General features: G+C 32.7%; 1 protein-coding gene and 1 long non-coding RNA gene across 2 annotated transcripts; one reads left to right on the forward strand and one right to left on the reverse strand.

Moving 5' to 3' along the window:
• Positions 1 to 3,971: 3,971 nt before the first annotated feature.
• Positions 3,972 to 6,510, reverse strand: LOC127747428 (uncharacterized). Its single transcript, XR_008009226.1, has 3 exons — positions 5,255 to 6,510; positions 4,790 to 4,897; positions 3,972 to 4,456 (listed from the first exon to the last, which is right to left on the reverse strand). It is a non-coding gene; the product is annotated as an uncharacterized LOC127747428 (long non-coding RNA).
• Positions 6,511 to 8,081: 1,571 nt separating this feature from the next.
• On the forward strand, positions 8,082 to 11,394 carry LOC107489062 (lysophospholipid acyltransferase 1-like). Its single transcript, XM_016109840.3, has 8 exons — positions 8,082 to 8,570; positions 8,792 to 8,847; positions 9,348 to 9,571; positions 9,850 to 10,258; positions 10,490 to 10,575; positions 10,773 to 10,836; positions 10,912 to 11,021; positions 11,140 to 11,394. Exons 1-8 carry the CDS (start codon positions 8,263 to 8,265, stop codon positions 11,278 to 11,280), a joined length of 1,398 nt encoding a protein of 465 aa, XP_015965326.3. The 5' UTR covers positions 8,082 to 8,262; the 3' UTR covers positions 11,281 to 11,394.
• Positions 11,395 to 21,364: the final 9,970 nt, after the last annotated feature.

Raw genomic sequence — 21,364 nt, forward strand, 5'->3', positions numbered from 1 at the left:
TTGTTTAATGGAGTTGAATTTATAGTGTTATATATGTAAGTTCAAATCTAAAAGTATATTTGAATAGAGGAACATATTTGATTAAAAAGCCCCTTCATGAGATCTTACTTAGAACTAAAATAATTGCTGCATACACATTTGGTTGATTTTATCCTTTTTAGACAGATTAGAACTCCTTTCTCAAGACAAACTAATGCTTAGCCAGAGGCTATTAACTTATTATGACTAATGGCATAGTTTAAAAGATAATATTTCACCCTTTTATGATTTGGATGCTTGTCTCAAAACAAATTTGATGTTATTTATTACTTATTTCTATAAATGTTGATATATGTTCTTCCAAGTTGCCAACCATCCTTAAGTTACTTATCTTTTATTTCAATATTGATAACTTCCATTCTCATAACTTGATGTTTTAATTTATGCATAATTATGCAGGTTGGAAGTTTTCAAACAACAAATGAAAGACCTACTTTATCACAGTGATCAAAAGGGCATCGAGTTGAAAAAGCTTAGTATTTCTCTTTATACATTTCCCATGCCAGATTGCTTGGTGTAAATAAGAAGAAGCAAGAAGTAGAAATTATAACTCTAGAAAATGTATGATGTTTTGAGTGTAAATATATGGGCTTTAGGAACACGTTCAATACCTCTAATTTATTTTTGTATCATTTAGTTCGATTTTCTTTTATCTTCTTAAATATTGTAGTTATTTTAAATAAAGTTTATAAAAAGGCCACGAATTAAGTGTTAATTATTATTTTCATTTAAGCTCAACAAATGATACTTAAGTGTACTTTAAATAATTGTAAACCTATACAGACACATTCTTAAATGTTAATTGCATCATGAATCATTCTTGGATCCCTGCTGACTGCTGAGTTTAGCATGGCAATTTAATTGCGTGAAGGCTCTATTGAAGGCTTATAATTTTGATTTTTGATTTACCAATTAGAGATAATTGATATTTGCAGGAGCTGTCTAAATAACTACTTCCAATAATGGCATTTTGAGTTTTAATCTTATACATTGCATTGGATTTCATGGTAAAAATTTGTGGAGCGGCAGCATGATAATATTAGAAGGTTGCACTATATAATATATTTTTTATATATTTTTATTATTTTTTTGAAAGACAAATTATTGAGTTATTTTTTATTAGTTTATACACTAATTTATCCTTCTTCTACATGTTACAATTTTATATTACTAATTTCTTTTACTTTGTCAGTTAATATAAGTTATTAGTGACTTAAACATTATCGTAACTAATTATTGCTTAGTATGATAGATACAATATAACTTAATCCAAAGAATGAACAGTAGCGAAGTTCAAACATATCCTGAATTTATAAGATATAATTGATCTATCTTAAGTTATATAATACAATATAACTTAATATAAATAATAATATAAAGCTACAAAGTATAACATTAATCATAAAATAAAGTCACACAATTATTACACCAGGATATTACTCCAATTTTTGAGAACCAATTGCACCTTTCCTGCTACTTCAATGCCTAGAGCATTTTGACCACTTCCAATTTTAGAAAACTAACATAGTAAAAGTCATATGTGCCTGTCAACTTTAAATTCATAAAGCAATTATGAATACACTTATTTTTCAAGACCATTTTACTTGAAATATTCTAGAGCTTTATATTTATAATACGAGAACCACTAGGGAGACAATGAAATATGTATACAATGTATACAATGGGTCGTTTATTAGATCCAATTAATATTAATAGAAAGAATTAACCCATTAATAACCCTAATCCTATTTTGGCTGTTTAGTTTAACATACCATACAATTTCTTGTAATTACACTTTTTTCCCAAATCACCCAACCCTTTTGTTTCGTCCTTTTTTCCAACCTTCCATACCCAAACCCTTCCTATCTTTGAACACTGCAGTAACGGCGCATAACCCAAACCCTCTCAATCTTTTCTCACACCCAATTCCTTCTGCAACCGAGAAAAGTCACCCATCAACCCATTAATCCTCATCGTTGGTATCAAGAACGGCGCCCTCTTGGTCCCGCCGTCTCTGCAACGGAGCAGCTGTGCGCGACGCCGGCGATCGGGAATGCCTTCAAGGAGCCGTCACCCACGAACCGTGCAGCAGCCGAGTTCTCCTCGCGTGGGCGCTTTCATCTCCTACCATCGGAGCAGCCGACCAGGGAAGAAACCCCCACCTGCTCGTCAACGTACAGTTCATCGGAAACTCAAAGAACATCACCCCTATAAGAATCATAATCATCCAATGTAAGTGGGTTTTGTTGTTTTTTTTGGATTGATAATCACTGTTGCATGTTTGAATGTGTATATATGCTGTTGATTAAATCCCTGATGACCCATGGTGAGAAAGCCGTGGTTGCTGTTTATTATCGCAGAGACTGTGGAGTATGTAGTTAGTTTAGGATCTTGATATGCTTGTTGATTTAGTGAATGGACATTTTGATAGCCCCCTTGATTCCCCTGGTGCTAATGATTGTGGTTCATGTGTTGGTGGGTAATGATTATGCTTAAAGTCTTCATTGAATCTGAAATATTACATTGAAGAATAATAAATCTTGATCTAATTTTCTCCTTTTTAGCATCAATGATAGATATTGCAAGATTAATTGTGGACTCTGATTGGGCTCCCAACCACCCAAATTATTTTTCTTTTTATCGGCGTTGAAGAACTTTTCATGTTGGTAGGATGTCTTATATTGATAAATGTTTGAAGTTGAGATCACATATGATCATCATTCATATTGTTTGAATACGGTGATGTTTGAAGATTGTCTTATATCTTAGTAAGAAAATGTATATATGGTCCTTAAAGCGGACTCTGAACTCGAATATTCATTCCTGAATTGGCATGGAACAGATGGTTATTTTAATAAATATTTGGATGGTTGAATTTCACTAATGACTTTGATGTGTGGGTGTGCCATATTGGTGCATTGTGTGATTCTGATTTACCTTTCTGATTGTTGTGTTTATGATTGGTCGAGTCGGTCTCTCAGAGCACTTAAATTCTTGCTGAAGACATCATTTCTCTGCATGAGTCTTATAATTATTTGTATTAGCAGCTGGAATGATTACAATATTTTTTGCTCATGTCATTATAATTTTTCTTAGTTGGTTATAAACTGAAAAGAATCTTGCGTTGGATTTCAGAGAACCTATTGCGTGAGTAACTATTCATAGCGTTCCAAAAATAGCTAAAGAAATTAAAGAGCAGAGTCAATTTGCCTATAAGATCTCAAATAGGAAGTTACGTGCTATGTTCAGTGACCACTAATCCTAATTTGTCCTTAATCACGCATTTTTGAATACAGTTATAACTTCTTTATTAATTTATTTTTTCCTCTAAAAGAAACATAATAATAAATAGAACATCCAAATTACAATGAAAATAACCATCAGCCTACTTAGTAAAATGAATATCTAGCCTATTTTAGTTTTTCTTTTAATTTTTTGCTTACATCAACATAATAAGGTCATAAATTATACTACAAATGGTATACCCAAAATAATCATCCACTTTAAAATCAAAATAACCATTCACAATCATAGTAAAATGAACATCTGCCTTAGTTTAAATGGTTTACAGTATAGTACATGATTTATCTCAATCATTGATGCGGAAAAAAAATCAATAAATAAGAGTAATATAAACAGCAAGAATTCTTATTATATTAAACACACCGATTAATTTGTTCATTTATTAGACACTTAATCTAATAATGACATATATTTAATAATTTTTTAATTTTAATTTTAAGAAAATGACTAACTGAAACAAAATTAAGCGTGTTAGTAAAATTTCAGTTTATAATAGACTCCATATTCACAATATTTTTAACAAAGTCTTCTAACCAGGCAAAATTATGTTAAATTCAATCCAAATCAATTAAACATCCAATTAGAATGAAAACAACCATCAACCTACTTAGTAAAATGAACATCCAACCTATTTTATTTTTTCTTTTAATTTTTTTGTTTACATTAACACAACAGGGTAATAAATTGTACTACAAATAGTATAACCAAAATAACCATTCACTTTAGAATGGATAGAACCATCTGTAATTATAGTAAAATGAACATCGTTTAAACGGCTTAAAGTATAGTATATGATATATCTCAATCCCTATGCAACTTGTTAAGCTCGCCCACATCATTCAACACCCTTATTGATCCTACAACATTTCCAGACTTTGTTCTCTTAAGGGTCTTCAGAAAAGGATTTTCAATAGGTGGCTGTGGCTTTTACTGATCTTCCAATGACGAAATTCAAAGTAAACAGCACCCCAATTCTCAAAACTCTTGGACTTGAAGAAGAAACAATTGTATTTTCACTGATAGCTTCTGTCCTCTCCGCCATTTCTATTATGCTTTGAGATGCAAGATATGGTACAAATCCAAGTATATCAGGAAACCTTTTTTGTAAGAGTCTCTGCAGGACATGTACTAGATCTTATAAATATTGGCAATCATAAGGATCAAATCTATCAGAAGACAGGAATTTGCATAATAAATATGAATTTCAGTATTTCCTTCCACATTTCAAAAGCAACCGTAGAATCAGTTAATTCACATCCTTTGGAGTTTGGATTAATAAAGCTACGGAAGCATAATTATACAATTAAGCATAATAAATAATTAAAACCATTTGGAGCAGCACAATTTACATTAAACCAGGAAATTTTCACTAAATCTTTACAAAATAGTGTCATTAATAGTTTGAACAATTTTACACAAGCTCTCAATAGAAATTGCAGGTTTGTACCTATTGCAAAACCGAAGGATCATCATTAAACCCGGCTGAAAGTTTAATTAGCTTATCCATCCCACCTTTTCCAACAATTTTACTGTTATTTGTATCATTTCTTGCCAACTGATTAATTAAACATTTAAGATACAAAGTGAGTCTTTCAACATTAAAAAAAGAATGATGTTACATTCAACTTTAGAAAGATGTTTTGCTAAAGTTGACAATATCTTCAAAGTTGGGTGTAGTGTGAAAAATGGCAATCATGTAACATATGCAAGGACATTACGGTTATAACAGATTCAGCTCCAAGTGGTATAGCTTCCTTTTAACAAATAAAAATATAAATACCAAAATAAACTTTGGCTCAAAAGAACTATAGGTAGTAGAAAAATAATTATTTTTCATAGAAACACCCCTATCTTCTTTTTCTCTTTTTTTCCCCTCCAGGTGCCTTTGAGGAGAAATGGTTTCGACTTATACCTTCGAAAGTAATGAGCAACACACTTTGGCCACAACTTTATTGTGTTGCTCACCACTGTCCTCTATACATTTGAGTATTGCATCAATACCACCTATTTTAGAAATGGATTTACATATTTCATCCTGCAACGTAGAATATAAATACTCAACAAAAACAACACAATAAAATGCAGAATTGTGTCTCAATTTAAAGATGTTAGACAACCTACCGTCTATGACAACATAGCAATTTCAAATAGTGAAAAACTATATAAAAATAATGAATCAAAATCAAAGCCATAAATTGATCCATGATTACGATGCATTAATTTCTATTTTTATATTGTCAAACATGCCCATTTATCCAACAAATCATCTTTTCTATTGCAATATGAATCTTTGCTGTAATTTAACAATAAAATCAGATATCAAGTTAGCAGTCTAGGTATGAAAATGAAAATCACGTATATCTAATATACATGTGTATATGCAAATCAAAATCAACCACCTCATAGTTCACATATCATTGATGAACTTTATAGATATCTCAGAATATATCTAATAAACCAAATAAATCAAAGGCATAAATAAGCAATATAAGAAAAACCAGAAGAAGCTTGAGCCCTGATTGATCTAGGCTTAGCAGAAGAGCCAAAAATTTCTGCTGCAAAATCCCTTCTTGTAGTGCTGAGCTTAGTTTCCATGGTGCTCAGTTTCCAAAATGAAAGAACATCTAAATCCTAGGTATCACACAAACATACTCTATAGAGTAGAACAAGAGGACCCAAAGAGGACCCAAAGACCTTGACTCTTCTTCAATAACATCCCAAAAGCTTTGGTCTTCTCAAAGCCACAAAATAATAGTTTATGTAAGTCTCATCCATGAAAAAAAATTCAGCATGAGTAAATTAAACATTCAACCTCATGAAAAAGAAACTCCAACATATTTAAAAAAGAAATACAAAATATTCAGCACACTTTTATTTAAACCTGGAAAGTTATTGGCACGAAGAACATAAAAATTGAAACAGCACTGCAAAGAGGAGATTACCGTGTTAGTGGGCGTCAGTCAGGGAGAGCATCGCAACAATCTCGGTGACGAGCAGGGAGGAGGCCTTCGCACAGCTTCCTAGTGGCGAGCTTCAATGACCGTGCCTACGATGGCTGGTGTCGCGGCAGTATGGTAGAGGGCAACATGAGGGAGGACGCGCCCGCTGAGGCGCGATTGAAGAGGGCAACGCGAGAGGGGAGCTCAGTGCGGTGGAGGGTGGCAACGCGAGGAATTTAAAATAAGTAGCTATTTAATTCAAATTTTAAATTAGAAAGAATTTAAAATTAAATAATTATCCATAATTTAATTTTAATTACAATTAAACCCCATTGTATACATTGTACAATAAAGCTATTGTCTCCTCATACTTTTCCTTATAATACAATTATCTGTTGTTGATTCAATCATAACTTGCTTTCATCTTGCACTTGTAAAGACGCAAAACTTCTTTCTAGCAAACAAAAGAACAAACAAAAGGGGTAAGATGAATGCCAATGTAGTGAAGTAATATTTAGCTTATTCAATAGATAATAACAAAACTTACTTGATAGTTTTATAAGGTTTAGATGAAAGGTCCATGTCAAACCAACACAGCTTTCCTTCTTTGCTCCCAACAATTAAATTATCACATATAATCATCAGTTCAGTATGCAAGCGGGAATAACCCGGACCCTTGCCAGCACAAGTATGCAAGCGGGAATAACCCTGGCCCTTGCCAGCACAAATATGATCAGACCACCACCAATCTTATCAGTATTCTTGACATTTCAACCCACAATCTTATTTAAACTTATCAATTTCATCCCTTAATTGTGCTCAAACTCATTTCCAAGCTTAAATCCTAGTTAGTGGACCTTAAACAGGAGTTACAGAGGTGAAAAAGTGAACTGGATAGGAAAAATAGCACAAATCACATTTTCTTAAAAAACAGGACAGTCGTGCGTACATATAAAAAACATTCAATTCTGTAATGCAAGTTGTGTGTACACATGGGTCGTACGTACGCATAACTTGGCTTTTGTGCGTACGCATGGTATGCACATGAAACTCTGTCAATTCTGTAACACCCCTCATGCGTACGCATGGGTCGTGTGTATGCAAGACCTCAATTTTCTACAACTTCTACAGAATTCATTTTTTAACCATAAACTTCAAACGTGCATAACTTTTTCGTTAAAAATAATTTTTCGTCTGTTCTTTGAACGTCATAAACTAAACAAACCCAATTTTCATTTAAGACAAGTTTCACAAAATTTAAAGGTTTAAAAACCAAATTATACCCCATCAAAATTAGTTAAAATTTGATTTTTACCAAAATTTCACAATTATGCATTTCTACCAATTCCTCTTTCAAATTCAGATTTCAAACCATCTTAAACCATTACTACTCATGCTTAATACTCATTCACCATATCCTAATCATTCAACACTTAATTATACCACCTCCCAATCAATCACTCATTTCCAAAGATTTTCATCAATAATCAATATCAATAAAGGATATTAAAATGATTATTTAGTCATTTAACAAAAATAATTAAAAGGATATATTTATCTTTTTGTAACTATTAATAAAGATATTTTTTTATATACAATAATATAATACTTTTAAAAAATAAACAAGAAATAAATACTAATATGGATAAATATAATCTACATAACATTTTTATTTGTTCACTTTTTATATCGTGTACCAAAACGTATAAATTAGTAATGGTGCCAAAGCAAATACCCAAAATTAAACTCTTTGATAAGAGTAAAAGATTATTTTTTTCCCATAAAACACTTACACACATGTATTCACTACTTGTTAGCAAAACTCTTCCACAAAACCAACCCACATATTCAGAAATCGTGTTTCAAAATCTAAGGTCGACCTCTTCTTTCTTCATCATCGTTATCATCATCATCTTCTCATTTCATCACACATCACCAACCCAACCCAACCTACTGTAATCATTGCTAGAGATCAGAAGCCATGGCCATGGAGGTGGAGCTTGAACCCATGGCCGCTTCCATCGGCGTCACAGTCCCCGTGCTCCGCTTTCTCCTCTGCTTCGCAGCCACCATTCCTCTCAGCTTCCTGTGGCGCATCGTCCCCGGCCGCCTCCCTAAGCATCTATACTCTGCCGGCGTCGGCGTCTCCCTTTCTTACATTTCCTTCGGTTTGTCTTCCAACATGCACTTCTCGGTCTTGATCATGATTGGTTACTCCTCCATGCTCCTCTTTCGCCCCCGATGCGGCATCCTCACCTTCTTCCTCGGATTCGGTTATCTCATTGGCTGGTACGCTACCTATATATCCAAAATGCTTTTGCATCCATTCTATTATTATATGCACTTCCATAGTTATTAACGTACCGAAATTTCCACGTGACATATATTTCAGAACAGAAGGAGTGTACGACAAAAGTTGCGTTCATGCATTTCATTCCAATTTTTGGCTTTTAAAGTGAGAGGCAAAAAGGAAAAAAAAGATTTGACTGTTTGTTTATTTGTTTGTGTAGCCATGTGTATTACATGAGTGGAGATGTATGGAAGGATGGTGGCATCGATGACACTGGTGAGGACTTGTTCATCGTTCATTTCTTCTTTTCTTTTCTTTTTTCAATTTCGTTAGTTTACGATTTTCTTACTGTGATTGAAGGTCATGTATAACGGAATGTATTTAATTTGTCTGTACAGTAAAAATATTTTACAAATAGAAAAATGTTAGATGATTAACTTTGAGTAATCATAACCAACTTTCTATTTTTTTATAATGCTAAATGCAAACTTATTTGCTTGTTTCATTTACAAGGAAATCAAATAGTTTAATTAAAAAAAATTAATTTTCTTAGGATTAATTTATATTATACTACGTAAGTAACAACTACCAATTAGTTCTCAACAATGACCAATACAGTAGCTGATATACTGTATGGTAGCTTTACAGGTGTACCATGTTTCTGATATTGAAGGTGGTAACTCCGTTGTTTTGCTTACCTATATATACATATGGTTATGGTATTTATGTTGATTGGTTGATTGGTTTATTGACTATTTTGTGTTACTACTAAGTAGGGGCCTTAATGGTGTTGACCCTGAAGATCATCTCTTGTTCGTTTAATTACAATGATGGATTGTTGAAAGAGGAAGAAGGTTTACGCGAAGCCCAACGGAAATACAGGTTGACGAAGTTACCTTCTCTGGTTGAGTATATTGGTTACTGCCTCTGCTGTGGGAGTCACTTTGCTGGTCCTGTCTTTGAAATGAAGGATTATCTTGATTGGACTGAAGGAAAGGGGGTAATTATGTTTGAATTCTTTTTTATACTTACATATACATAAGTATCAATTAACTACCTAAACTTGGGGAAAAATGAAAATGTGGAAATTAGTTAACTTTCTTAAGTTACAATTTGAATTTGAACTCTATAGAGTTAATTAAACAAATTACTTATGAGGATAGTAGTGGAAGGAAGAATGGTACAAGAAACAAAACCGATGGCCTTGATTACTAGTAATAGAAATTAGTAACAGATAGTGATGATTTTAGTCCTAATATTTTTTCCATTATTGTGCAGATTTGGAGCAAAGAAGCGAAAGGGCCATCACCATCACCATATGGAGCAACCATTCGGGCTCTTATCCAAGCTGGTTTTTGCATGGCCTTGTATTTGTATCTAGTCCCTTATTTTCCTCTGTCCAGGTTTACAGAGCCTATATACCAAGAATGGGGATTCTGGAAAAAGTTTGGTTACCAATATATGTCCGGCTTCACAGCACGTTGGAAGTATTATTTCATTTGGTCAGTTTCAGAAGCTTCTATTATCATCTCTGGTCTTGGTTTCAGTGGTTGGGTGAATTTGTCTCCACCAAAGCCAAGATGGGATCGAGCGAAGAATGTAGATATTTTAGGTGTTGAGTTCGCAAAGAGTTCTGTTATGATTCCAACTGTGTGGAATATTCAAGTTAGCACATGGCTTCGTCATTGTGAGTTTTTTGTTGTTGAGCTTTGCATTCTTTTTCTTCAAGTAGAACAAAGCCAATCTTTCAAAAGTTTGGCATGAAACTTGATTTACGTAGATCTTAGGCTTAGATCGCATAGTTACAACTTGCAAATTCTGAACATCTTTAATTTTTTTCTTCTCTTATAAGCTAAGCTAGATTCAGAGTCTGAAATTGTGAAAATCTTATTATGCTATCGTTTGTGTTTTGCGCTAGATGTTTATGAGCGGCTTGTTCAGAGTGGTAAGAAACCCAGATTCTTTCAGTTACTTGCTACACAGACCATTAGTGCTATTTGGCATGTGAGTAAAACTTATACTGCATCTTGATTGATTTTTTTCCCAGTTACTTGCATTGCAAGTTATCCTTGTATTACAAAAAAATGTTACCCTTAAAATTTGATGGAATTCTTTTAATTTGTTGATAGAACTGCTTTGTTGTGCTGGTAAGTTGTATTGTTGAATCTGCGCTTTATAACATTCTGGCTTTATTGTTGTAGGGGGTGTATCCTGGATACATCATCTTCTTTGTTCAGTCGGCGTTAATGATTGCTGGTTCAAGAGGTAATACATCAGAATAAAGCTAGTATGCTTTTCTCCTGTTTATTAACATGTCATGCTGTGTTTCTTTTGAAACAGCCATTTACAGATGGCAGCAAGTGACGGCCCCATCAATGGCAAACGCATTTGTGTTTTTGAATTTTGCTTATACACTTGTCGTTATAAATTACTCTAGCGTCGGTTTCTTGGTTAGTTTCTCACTCCCTCTCCAACCCTTGAGTTTAGTCGCTTATACTTCATAGTTTTAACTCATTCAAATTTGGTGTTTTAATAGTGTTTTCTATTGTTTCTCTGAATTTTGAATAGGTGCTAAACCTGCATGAAACTCTTGCCGTGTTCGGAAGTGTGTATTATATTGGAACTATTCTTCCCATTTTAATGATTCTTCTTGGTAATGTAATCAAACCTAGGAGGCCTGGAAGATCCAAAGCTCAAAAAGAGCAATGAGGTAGACATTGCAATTCAATCTTCATGAAGTTTTTTATATGGGATTAGAATAGTGTGAGAGTCTGAGAGAATGCATTTTAATCTTCCATGGGTTCCTACCCTGGTTGGCATTCAATGTTTTGTAACATCTTCTTTTTATTCTTCACAAATTGGTATTTAATTGTATTTTTAAAAGATGTTATTGAAGAAAATAATGATTCAAACATCTTGAATTTCTGTAATCTCTATGCTTTGTTAATTCCTGACTCCTTAGAAGTTAGAATTACTTCAAGGTGTTCTATTTTTCAAATCTCAGCTGCAGATACAAACTTGAACTCTCGTATCTTTTTTGTAATGCGAGGAACTCGATACATTGTATCATACCATAACTATGTCTACATCTATATGCATATATAAACCTCGACGCCAAAAGACAAAAGAATCTCTAAAAATAAAAGAATAATTAAGTTTAATTTGACAAAAACCATCAAACATCAACTGATTATGTTTCTAAGAGAAAACAGAGTTATTTGATAGAAGAGTTTAGACTTTAAATGATAAATTTAATCCGTTAAAAATTATGTAATGTTATTAATTAAAATAATATTTGACATGTTAAAAATAAAAAAATTAGTCTATAGTATTTAATGTTATAAATCACGTAAAAAAATAAAATTACACAAAAAGTGTAAAGAGATTGAAACTTAAATTAGTTATAAATAAATATAAAAATCACTATTAACTTGTGAATTTTTTAATGTGTTCTAAGAATATATTTTAAAAATATTATTAAAAAATTTTACTAAAAGTGATTAAAATATAATTTTTTATAAATTTTCAATGCATTAAATACATACAAGACTTAAATAAATTTTATTATTATACAATTAAAATATATCCTTCATATAGTTAAATCCTTAACTTATTTATCATTCTCTAAAAATTGTAGAATAAAAAATATACGTGATTATATCCAACGACATGTATAATAAAGATGCAATGATTAAGATGGTGAGTCATGAACAATTCATTTAATTAAATAATATATATGTGTGTGCGCGTAAAAAACCAAATAAAATAAAAATAGTCCTTTTAAAAAGTAGAATGTACCGAATTAGGCTTGAGCTAAATTATATAAAAACAAATTAGTTAAGTAACTAATAAATCTAAAAGCAAATAAGTATAGTAACTAGTACTATTTCTAATGATTTATTTCGATTATTTTACGTGTACATTAAAATCAGCTATCAAAGTTAATTATTAGGATAAAATATATGTTAGAATATAAATATACATTTAAATAAGTTAAAATATATGTATTTATACACAAATATATTGATAACTAATTTTAATGGCTAATTTTAGTGTAAGAATAGTATTTTTTGAATTTATTTATGTACTTCATTGTTAGTGAAGTATCACCTGAGAGGTGGATGCCGTGTATTCAAGAATCACAATGCTCAATGAAGGACTACAACAACTAACTTGAACTTTTAAAGTGAGTATGAGAGAATGAGAAAGATGCATATGTAAACAATGATGTGAAGATGAATTCAATTGGTATAGAATGAATATGATTCTGCATAATTACATTAGTGATAGAATTAATGCAAGTACTACGTGTATATTACACTCTAGAGAGAACAAAAAGCATAGCTAAACACAAATACACAAGCTATCCCTACCTAACCAAGATTACATTAAAAAACCTCATCTGAAATTAATTAACAAACTAACAATTAAATCTGTTAATCCATAACGCAAAGTCAATTACTTGTCTGTCAAGTGATATCTCTAACTTCATTAGCCTCTCCCAAACTCATGATAATTTTTGGAGTTACCTTGACTTTGTTTCTAAATTTAGAAAAGACATACATATAATTGATGTAAAGAACATGCAATTAATTTCGGTTGACTCTTTCTCTAAAAAAATATAAATCAAGTTCAAGGTGTTTTGTTTTATTGTGCATTATTATAGGATTAGCAGCGAGTAGTACTGTTATTGGTGCTGATGCCAAGAAGGAATTCCAAGCTCAGCAAGAGATTTTGCACCCAAATAAGCTCCGAATCTGCGGCAACAAGGCCCCTATATTTGTCTTCCATAGAGAAACCGCTCACTCAGGTGTGCTTCCTGCTGGACCAAGCTGTTAAAAATAAACTTGATAATTAGAATTTAAGAATTAATAGAAATTACTGTTTAAATGGATTGTTTATATTTAGTTTTTATTTAAATTATTTATTTATTAGGATGTATTAAAGTTTAGATGTTAAATAGAAGTATAAATACTATGTAATCATTTCATAAAAAATAACACAACAAATACATTTAATATATTTCTCTTCATTTTATATATTTTTTGTGAGTGTGTGCCTTGTTCTTTTATTTTCTAACAAAGTGGTATCAGAGCCATGAAGGGTATTTTCCGTCAGTTTAGAAATTTTCACAACATAATTCCATTGAAGTATAGATTCAGACTGACAAACAACCCTCAATCAAAGTTTAATTTTGGTTGTCACAAGTTCAACCCAATAAAAAATACCGAGAGTATTACTCCCGGGTTGTTCTCCCTAAAAATTACAATCGACTGCTCAATTATTGATTATGAGTTTCACAAAGATATAAAAAGACAAGAAATTTAAATGACAAGAAAGTTAAAGTACACGATAAAGTAATTCAACAACTAAAGATAACAAATACTAAAAAGAGGCATTCATGGCAAGGATTGAGAATCTAGGTTTTCTATCCTAGTCATTAATCATAACACAATAATTATCAAGAGCTAATCTTATTTCTTTATCTCCAACATCGGGAGAAAATCAAATAAGACTAGTTAATCCTAATCCATAAGTAGTATCAATGGAAACAAAATCAACTAACAACTCTAGATCATCAATCTAAATTGGGTATTAATGACTCAAGATTGCCTAATTTCTTCTTCCAAGCTAAGAATGCACAAAAACTACTCTAAACCTAAGCCAAACATTTTATCAAACAATTGGTAGGCATAAAAAAAAGGCATGTTAAAATAGTAAGAAATATAAATTCTACAACTACCCAAAGCAAGAAAATGACAATAACAACTCAATTAAATAAGAAGGACATGAAAACATAAATTCCATTAAAGAAAATCAAAATCCAACAATAGTGCATGAAAATAAAAGTGACAAAATAAAGGAAATAACAAATAAAACTAAGAAAACAAGGATGTAGTAACAAGAAATTGTAAGAAAAACTAACATAAAACAAGAATTAATCCTAAATCTAAGGGAATTCTAACTTAACTCTAACCTAATTCTAGAGAGAAGAGAGAGCTTCTCTCTCTAGAATATGACCTAAAGCATGTTACTATTCTACTCCTAATTGCTCTCCCTTTTGTCCATTCTTGACCTTGGCTTCAAATACTTCAGAAATGAGTGGATTTGGGCCTTGGCAGCTGTAGAATTTGTCAGTCACGTTTTCTTTAATGAAGTCATGTGCTGCTAGTCACGCTTAACCCTGGGTCAAGCGTACGCGTCGTCTGGAGAATTTCTGGTCACGTGTACGCGTTGCTTGACGATGCTCTTACTCACGTGTACGCATGGGTCATGCATATGCGTGGACATAATTTTCACCAAATCCTCATTTCTTCATGAATTCTTCACTTTGCTTGCTTCTTCTTCACTTCTTTCAACCCAGTCTTTGCCTTTTAAACGAGAAATTACTTAACAAACACATTAAGGCATCCGATAGAATTAAAGTGAATTAAATTTATCAATTTAGGGCCTAAAAATTATATTTTCACTCTTAAGCACAAATTAGGGAGAATCTACAAAATCATACTATTTCATTGAATAAATGTGAGAAAAGTTGATAAAATCTACCAAATTCAATACAAGATAAACCCTAAAAATAGGGTTTATCAAGCCACTTATAAAATATCTTCGTCAAAAGAAACTACTTTATCTTTTCAATACCTACAATTATCTAAGCTCAACTATGACAATTGGGCAGCCCAAATTAAAGCAATTCTCGGTGCTCAAAGAGTGTGGGAGATGATTGAGAAAGGCTATGTAGAACAAGAAAATGTGGAAAAGCTAACAAAAGCTCAGAATGACGAATCAGAAAATAAAAAAGAAAGATTAATGTGTACTTACTATCATTCATCAAGGATTCGATGATGATATATTTGAAAAGATTGCTGATATAACCAACGCAAAGAAAGCTTGGGATACTCTTCAAAATTCCGTCATAGGAGTTGAAAAGGTGAAGAAGGTTCGTCTTCAAACTCTAAGGGCTGAGTTTGAGTCTCTAATGATAAAGGAGACTGAATCTGTTTCAGATTATTTCACCAAAGTTTTGATGGAAGTGCACCAAATGAAAAGGCTTGGAGAAAAATTAGAAGATGTTCGTGTTGTTAAGAAAATCATTTGTTCTCTCAACTCAAAATTTTACCATGTGGTGGTTGCCATTGAGGAATCCATAGATTTGAATACGATATTCATTGATTAGTTGAATGGTTCCTTACGGGCTCATGAAGAAAGAATGGATAAAGGCAAGCAAGAACGTGTAGAGCATGTCTTAGAGGCAAAACTTTCGTGGAATGCTAGAGGAGAATCCAACGAAAGTGGAAGACAAGGACGAGGTCGAGGCCGTGGACAAGGACGAGGACATGGTTATGGAAGAGGAAGAGATGAGAAAAATTATTTTCAAGAGAAAAGAAATCAAAATTTTTCTCAAAATCGTGTAAGAGGAAGAACAGTTGACAAAAGACACATTGAATACTATTCTTGTGGAAAGAATGGACATTATTCTTGGAAGTGTCAGACATCCAAAGAAGAAGAAAATAAACTTGTTGTGCACAGGAAGATGTTGAAGAACCAATACTATTCCTTACACTCAAGGAAGATCAAAATTCTGAAGATAGTACATGGTATCTTGACAATGGAGCTAGCAACCATATGATAGGTGATAGGAGTAAATTTGTAGCACTCGACACCAACGTAAAAGGACACGTGCGTTTTGGTGATGAATCAAAAGTAGAGATCAATGGCAAATGGATGATTCTATTGGAGCTAAAGAATGGAAGTCATAAGATTCTTTCTAATGTTTATTACATCCCAAAGATGAGGAATAATATCTTCAGTATTGGGCAATTTATGGAGAATGGTTGCAAGATAGTCATGGAAGATCGCTATCTTTAGCTTAGAGATAAAAATGGAAATCTTATTGCTAAGGTTTCTATGACAAAAAATCGTATGTTCTTGTTAAACATGAGAAGTGGTGGAGCTATATGTTTGAAGTCATGTATTGAAGATCCACCATGGATTTGGCATATGAGATATGGATATTTAAATTTTAGTGGACTCAAAGAATTGGGAACAAAGAAGATGGTAAAAAGAATTCCAACAATTAATCATCCTCATCAGTTATGTAAAGCTTGCTTATTTGGAAAACCTTCAAGAAAGAGTTTTCCAAAGCAGTCCAAATCAAGAGCTACCAAGCCACTTCAGCTTATCCACACGGATGTTTGTGGACCTATCAAGCCTTTACCACTTAGTAAGAGTGCTTATTTTCTACTTTTCATTGATGATTATTCAAGAAAAACATGGGTTTATTTCTTGAAGCAAAAGACCGAAGCATTTAATGCATTCAAGAAGTTCAAATCCCTCATTGAAAAGGAAAGTGGCTATGAGATAAAAGCTCTCAAAATTGACAAAGGTGGATAATTCACTTCAAATGAATTCAAGACATTCTGTGAAAACAATGATATTCGACGTCCCCTAACTGTTCCTAGATCATCTCAACAAAATGGTATTGCTGAAAGAAAGAATAGGACAATTCTAAATATGGCAAGAATGATGTTGAAAAGTAAGTCATTACCAAAAGAGTTTTAGGGAGAAGCAATTGCATGTGCAGTTTATCTCTCAAACCGCTCACCTACCAAGAGTTTGAGAGATATAACATCTGAAGAAGCATGGAATGGTTTGAAGTTTAATGTATCATATTTAAGGGTATTTGAATCTATTGCATAGGTCCAAATTTCTGAGCAAGAAAGATCGAATCTTGATAATAGGAGCCAAAAGCTTGTATTTATTGGTTATAAGGAGAATACTAAAGGCTACAAATTCTTCAATCCATCAATAATAAAGTAATAATAAGGAGAGATGTTGAGTTTGAAGAAAACGCAAAGTGGGACTAGAGTACACAAAATGAAGTCACTTATGATTTTCTGCCTTACTTTGAGGAAAAAGAAGCCCCGATGTAAGAAGTGCAAGACAAAATCGATCCTTCAATACCAGCATTAACCCCACTAGCATCATCATCGTCATCTCCATCCTCTAGTTCAACCGAAGTCCCTCACAGATATCGAAGTCTCCCTAATCTCTATAAGCAAACAGAAATGCTAGAGGATAATAATTTATTGTGTTTACTCTCCAATGATGAGCCTTTAAGTTTTAAAGAAGATGTAAAATATGAGAAATAGATACAAGCTATGGAAGAAGAAATTCAAGCAATTGAGAAGAACAACACTTGGGAACTTGCATAACTTCCAAGTGGTCATCAAGCTACTGGAGACAAATGGGTTTACAGAGTTAAGAAGAACTCTAAAGGTGATATAGAAAGGTATAAGGCAAGACTCGTTGCAAAAGGGTATAAGCAGAAGTGACGATCGGATTTCTTGTCGGTAAAAAAATTCACAAATATATAATCGTGTTGTAAGTATAGCTTCTAAACCAACAGAGAATCCTTTCGTACAAAAGTTTTGTTTGTCATTTAAGCAAACCCAATAAAAATAAATAACCGAAGTATACAAACCTCGGGTCGTCTTCTCAAAGAATTGCAGGGAAGTATGATTTATTATTGGTTATGAAAAATAATATTTTTAGGTTTTTGAAATAAGGAGCAAGTAGTTTGAATGACAAGAAAAATAAATTAATAATAATAAAATCTCTTGGCAAGGTATGAAAACTGGAAATCCTATCCTAGTTATCTTTATCAGATGTGATGAGAATTGTTTATTGCTCCCACTTAGTCAACCTCTAACTATGAAGGTAAGTCAAGTGGATAAATCAATATGAATCCTGAAGTCCTAGTGTTTCCCGTGGAAAGACTAGCCTTAGAGATATCCAAATTAATCAGCAACTCCCAATTTCAACCACTACTTTATTTTGACAACTCAAGCGTTACTAATTACTCAACCAAAGCCAAAAGGGAAAAATCTAACTTAAAACATCAATTGATAATAAATGATAGAAGAAGTAATAAGTCTGAAATACCTCAAATTGAATTAATAAAGATATCAAATCTAACATGGGAATTCATAAATTAAATTGAGAAAATAAATAAAAAGAACATTGAACCTGTGATGAAGAAGTAGAAATCCTAATCCTAAAAGAAATCCTAATCCTAATCCTAAATCCTAAGAGAGAGGAGAGAACCTCTCTCTCTAGAAACTACATCTAAACCTAAGATTGTGTGTATTCATTAATTGTTCGCTCTCTTTTGAATGAATGGATTCTCCCACCTTATAGTCTCCAATCTGTGTTTTCTGGGCTTGGATTTGGACCGAAAAGGGTCCAAAAATTGCTGGGGCAACTTCTATAAATTTTGTAGATCACGCATGTCACGCATCCGCGTGGATCGCGTGGTCGCGTCATCTGGAGTTTTGCTTTTACACGCGACCGCGTCAGTCACGCGTCCGCGTCAGTTGTGTTTCACGCGAGTCACGTGTTTGCGTCATGCACGCGCTCGCGCAGATGCTAGTTTATGCAAAGCACGCGTTCGCATCGCTGCCAGTTTCTTCAAAAACTCTATTTTGTGCTTTCCTTCCATTTTTGTATGTTTTCTTCCATCTTCTAAGCCATTCTTGCCCTATAAAGCCTAAAAGTACTCAACACACAGATCATGGCATCAAATGATAATAAAGGATAATTAAATTTAATATTTCTAAAGCATAGGAAACATGTTTTCACATATGTCATATCACAAGGAAGGAATTGTAAAATCATGCAAATTCATATGAATAAGTGGGTGAAGAATTGATAAAATCACTCAATTGGGCACAAGATAAATCATAAAATATTGGTTTATCAACATTCTCACACTTAAACATTGGCATGTCCTCATGCTAAATCCAAGAGAAAAGAGAATGGAGGTAAAATGGTGGAATGTTATGCAATGCAATCTATTCTAAATGCAACTACCTAAATGAGTCATGCAATTCTAGTTATTATTCACTTATATATAAAGCTTACATGTAGTTAAATTGATTCATATCTTCAAGGAATCATATATGTACAATTAAAGCCAAATCATATTAAAGCACAATCACAATTGAGTTGAGTTAAGATAGTTCACAACTTGCAAGACAATTAATAATTAAACATGGATATATGAGAATGAGCTACGGAACCCTAACTGGATTTTGTGTTTACTCTCTAATCATTCAGTGTTTGGGGTAATCACTCTCTTCTTTTCTAGTCATGTTTTCTAAAACTTTGTTCTTCATCTAACCAAGCAACAAATAGTGAATATAGACATACAAAAATCATGAGGTTTTTTCCCAGGTTGTAATGGGGCTAAGGTAAGGGTAAGGATGTATTATATAAGGCTAAGTGAGCTAACAAAGTGAATCCTTGATTAGTCTAAGATCTCACTTAACATACATACTTTATATAATTTCAAAGTTCTTTTACCTACTTACCCAAATTTTCCCACTTTTGCATTACATGCTCATGTACCAAATTTAATTTTTGAATTTTGTCCCATGTGCATTGATTCTTTTTACTTTGCATTGGGAGAATTTTTGTATCCCCTTATTTAATTACTTAAAAATATTTTTTTTAATGCACATGGTAATTTAATTATTTTGATTTTACATGAGCATGCTTCCCAAACCTTGAAATAACTTATTCAATTTAATTCCCTTTTTTTCTATCATCCCATGTTCCCATAAAATTTTTCATACTTAATTTATACACAATATCTATCTTAAGCTAACCAAGGATTCAACTTGGGATTTTTATTTTGTTTTTTTGCTTAAGGCTAGTAATGTGGTTATAAAACAGAAGAAGGGGTAGAAAGGCTCAAGGGAGCTAACAAAGGCGATTGAAAGGGTAGGCTATTTGGGATAAGTGAGCAAAAACAAGTAATGGCCTCAATCATCTCTTGGTATGTATCTATATTCTATATTGGACATATAGATTAAAACAAAGTAAAGATTGCAAGCATAAAAAAGAAGCGCGAAACACACAGGAATGAAATTTATGGTTTGACGTAACCATACAATTAAGCTCAAAACTCACAGGCTGTGTGTTCTCTAGCTCAGAAATCATATATCAGTTATGTATGTCATGCAAGTAGAAATCAAGAGTTTCCATTCAACTCAATGTAAATCTTAAGGTGGCCCTTAAAATCTTAGTGTTCCTCCTTGAAGAAATGTTGTTAACTAACTAACATGTAATGCTATATATACAAGGTGTGTGGATTGTTTTGATTCACTAAAGTTCCTAGTTTACTCTTTTATTTTCAATTAAACCAACTTATCATATGCTAAAAGGGAAAACTATACTAATTAATCCACTTAATATATAACTAGTAAGCTAAAAGTGCAGATTAAGCTAAAATATCTAACATATATACAGCCTAAAGTACAGAATGCAAAAATATAGCAAAAGCAAAAAGAGAAAGATGTGTAAATAAAAAACAGAAAATGAACAAAATAAGATAGAAGAGTCTGTAGTGGTTCACCAAAAAACTATGCCAGAGATGGCAACCTCCCCACACTTAAATAATAGCATCTACCTCGATGCTCACTCAAACTGAGTGTGAAGAAGTGTCATCTCCGGAAAGATGCGTTACTGGTGTCTTAGTGGTAGGCTGACGGTCTGCAGTCTCTGTGAGTGTAGGAGGAGTGATGAGCGGATAATTTATACACTTTTTGGCATTATTTTTAGGTAGTTTTTAGTAGGATCTAGCTACTTTTACAGATGTTTTCATTAGTTTTTATGTAAAATTCACATTTCTGGACTTTACTTTGAGTTTGTGTGTTTTTCTGTGATTTCAGGTATTTTTTGGCTGAAATTGAGGGATCCGAGCAAAACTCTGATAAGGAGGCTGACAAAG

Source organism: Arachis duranensis, chromosome 1 (genome assembly GCF_000817695.3).
Source record: "Arachis duranensis cultivar V14167 chromosome 1, aradu.V14167.gnm2.J7QH, whole genome shotgun sequence".
In the NCBI taxonomy this organism is placed as follows: domain Eukaryota; kingdom Viridiplantae; phylum Streptophyta; class Magnoliopsida; order Fabales; family Fabaceae; genus Arachis; species Arachis duranensis.

Bases quoted from the DNA above. Each gene is read 5' to 3' on its own strand.
- LOC107489062 (XM_016109840.3), top strand. From the start codon at position 8,263: ATGGCCATGGAGGTGGAGCTTGAACCCATGGCCGCTTCCATCGGCGTC. The intron at 9,572-9,849 runs GTAATTATGTTT...ATTATTGTGCAG, and splicing joins ATTGGACTGAAGGAAAGGGG to ATTTGGAGCAAAGAAGCGAA. The intron at 10,837-10,911 runs GTAATACATCAG...CTTTTGAAACAG, and splicing joins AATGATTGCTGGTTCAAGAG to CCATTTACAGATGGCAGCAA.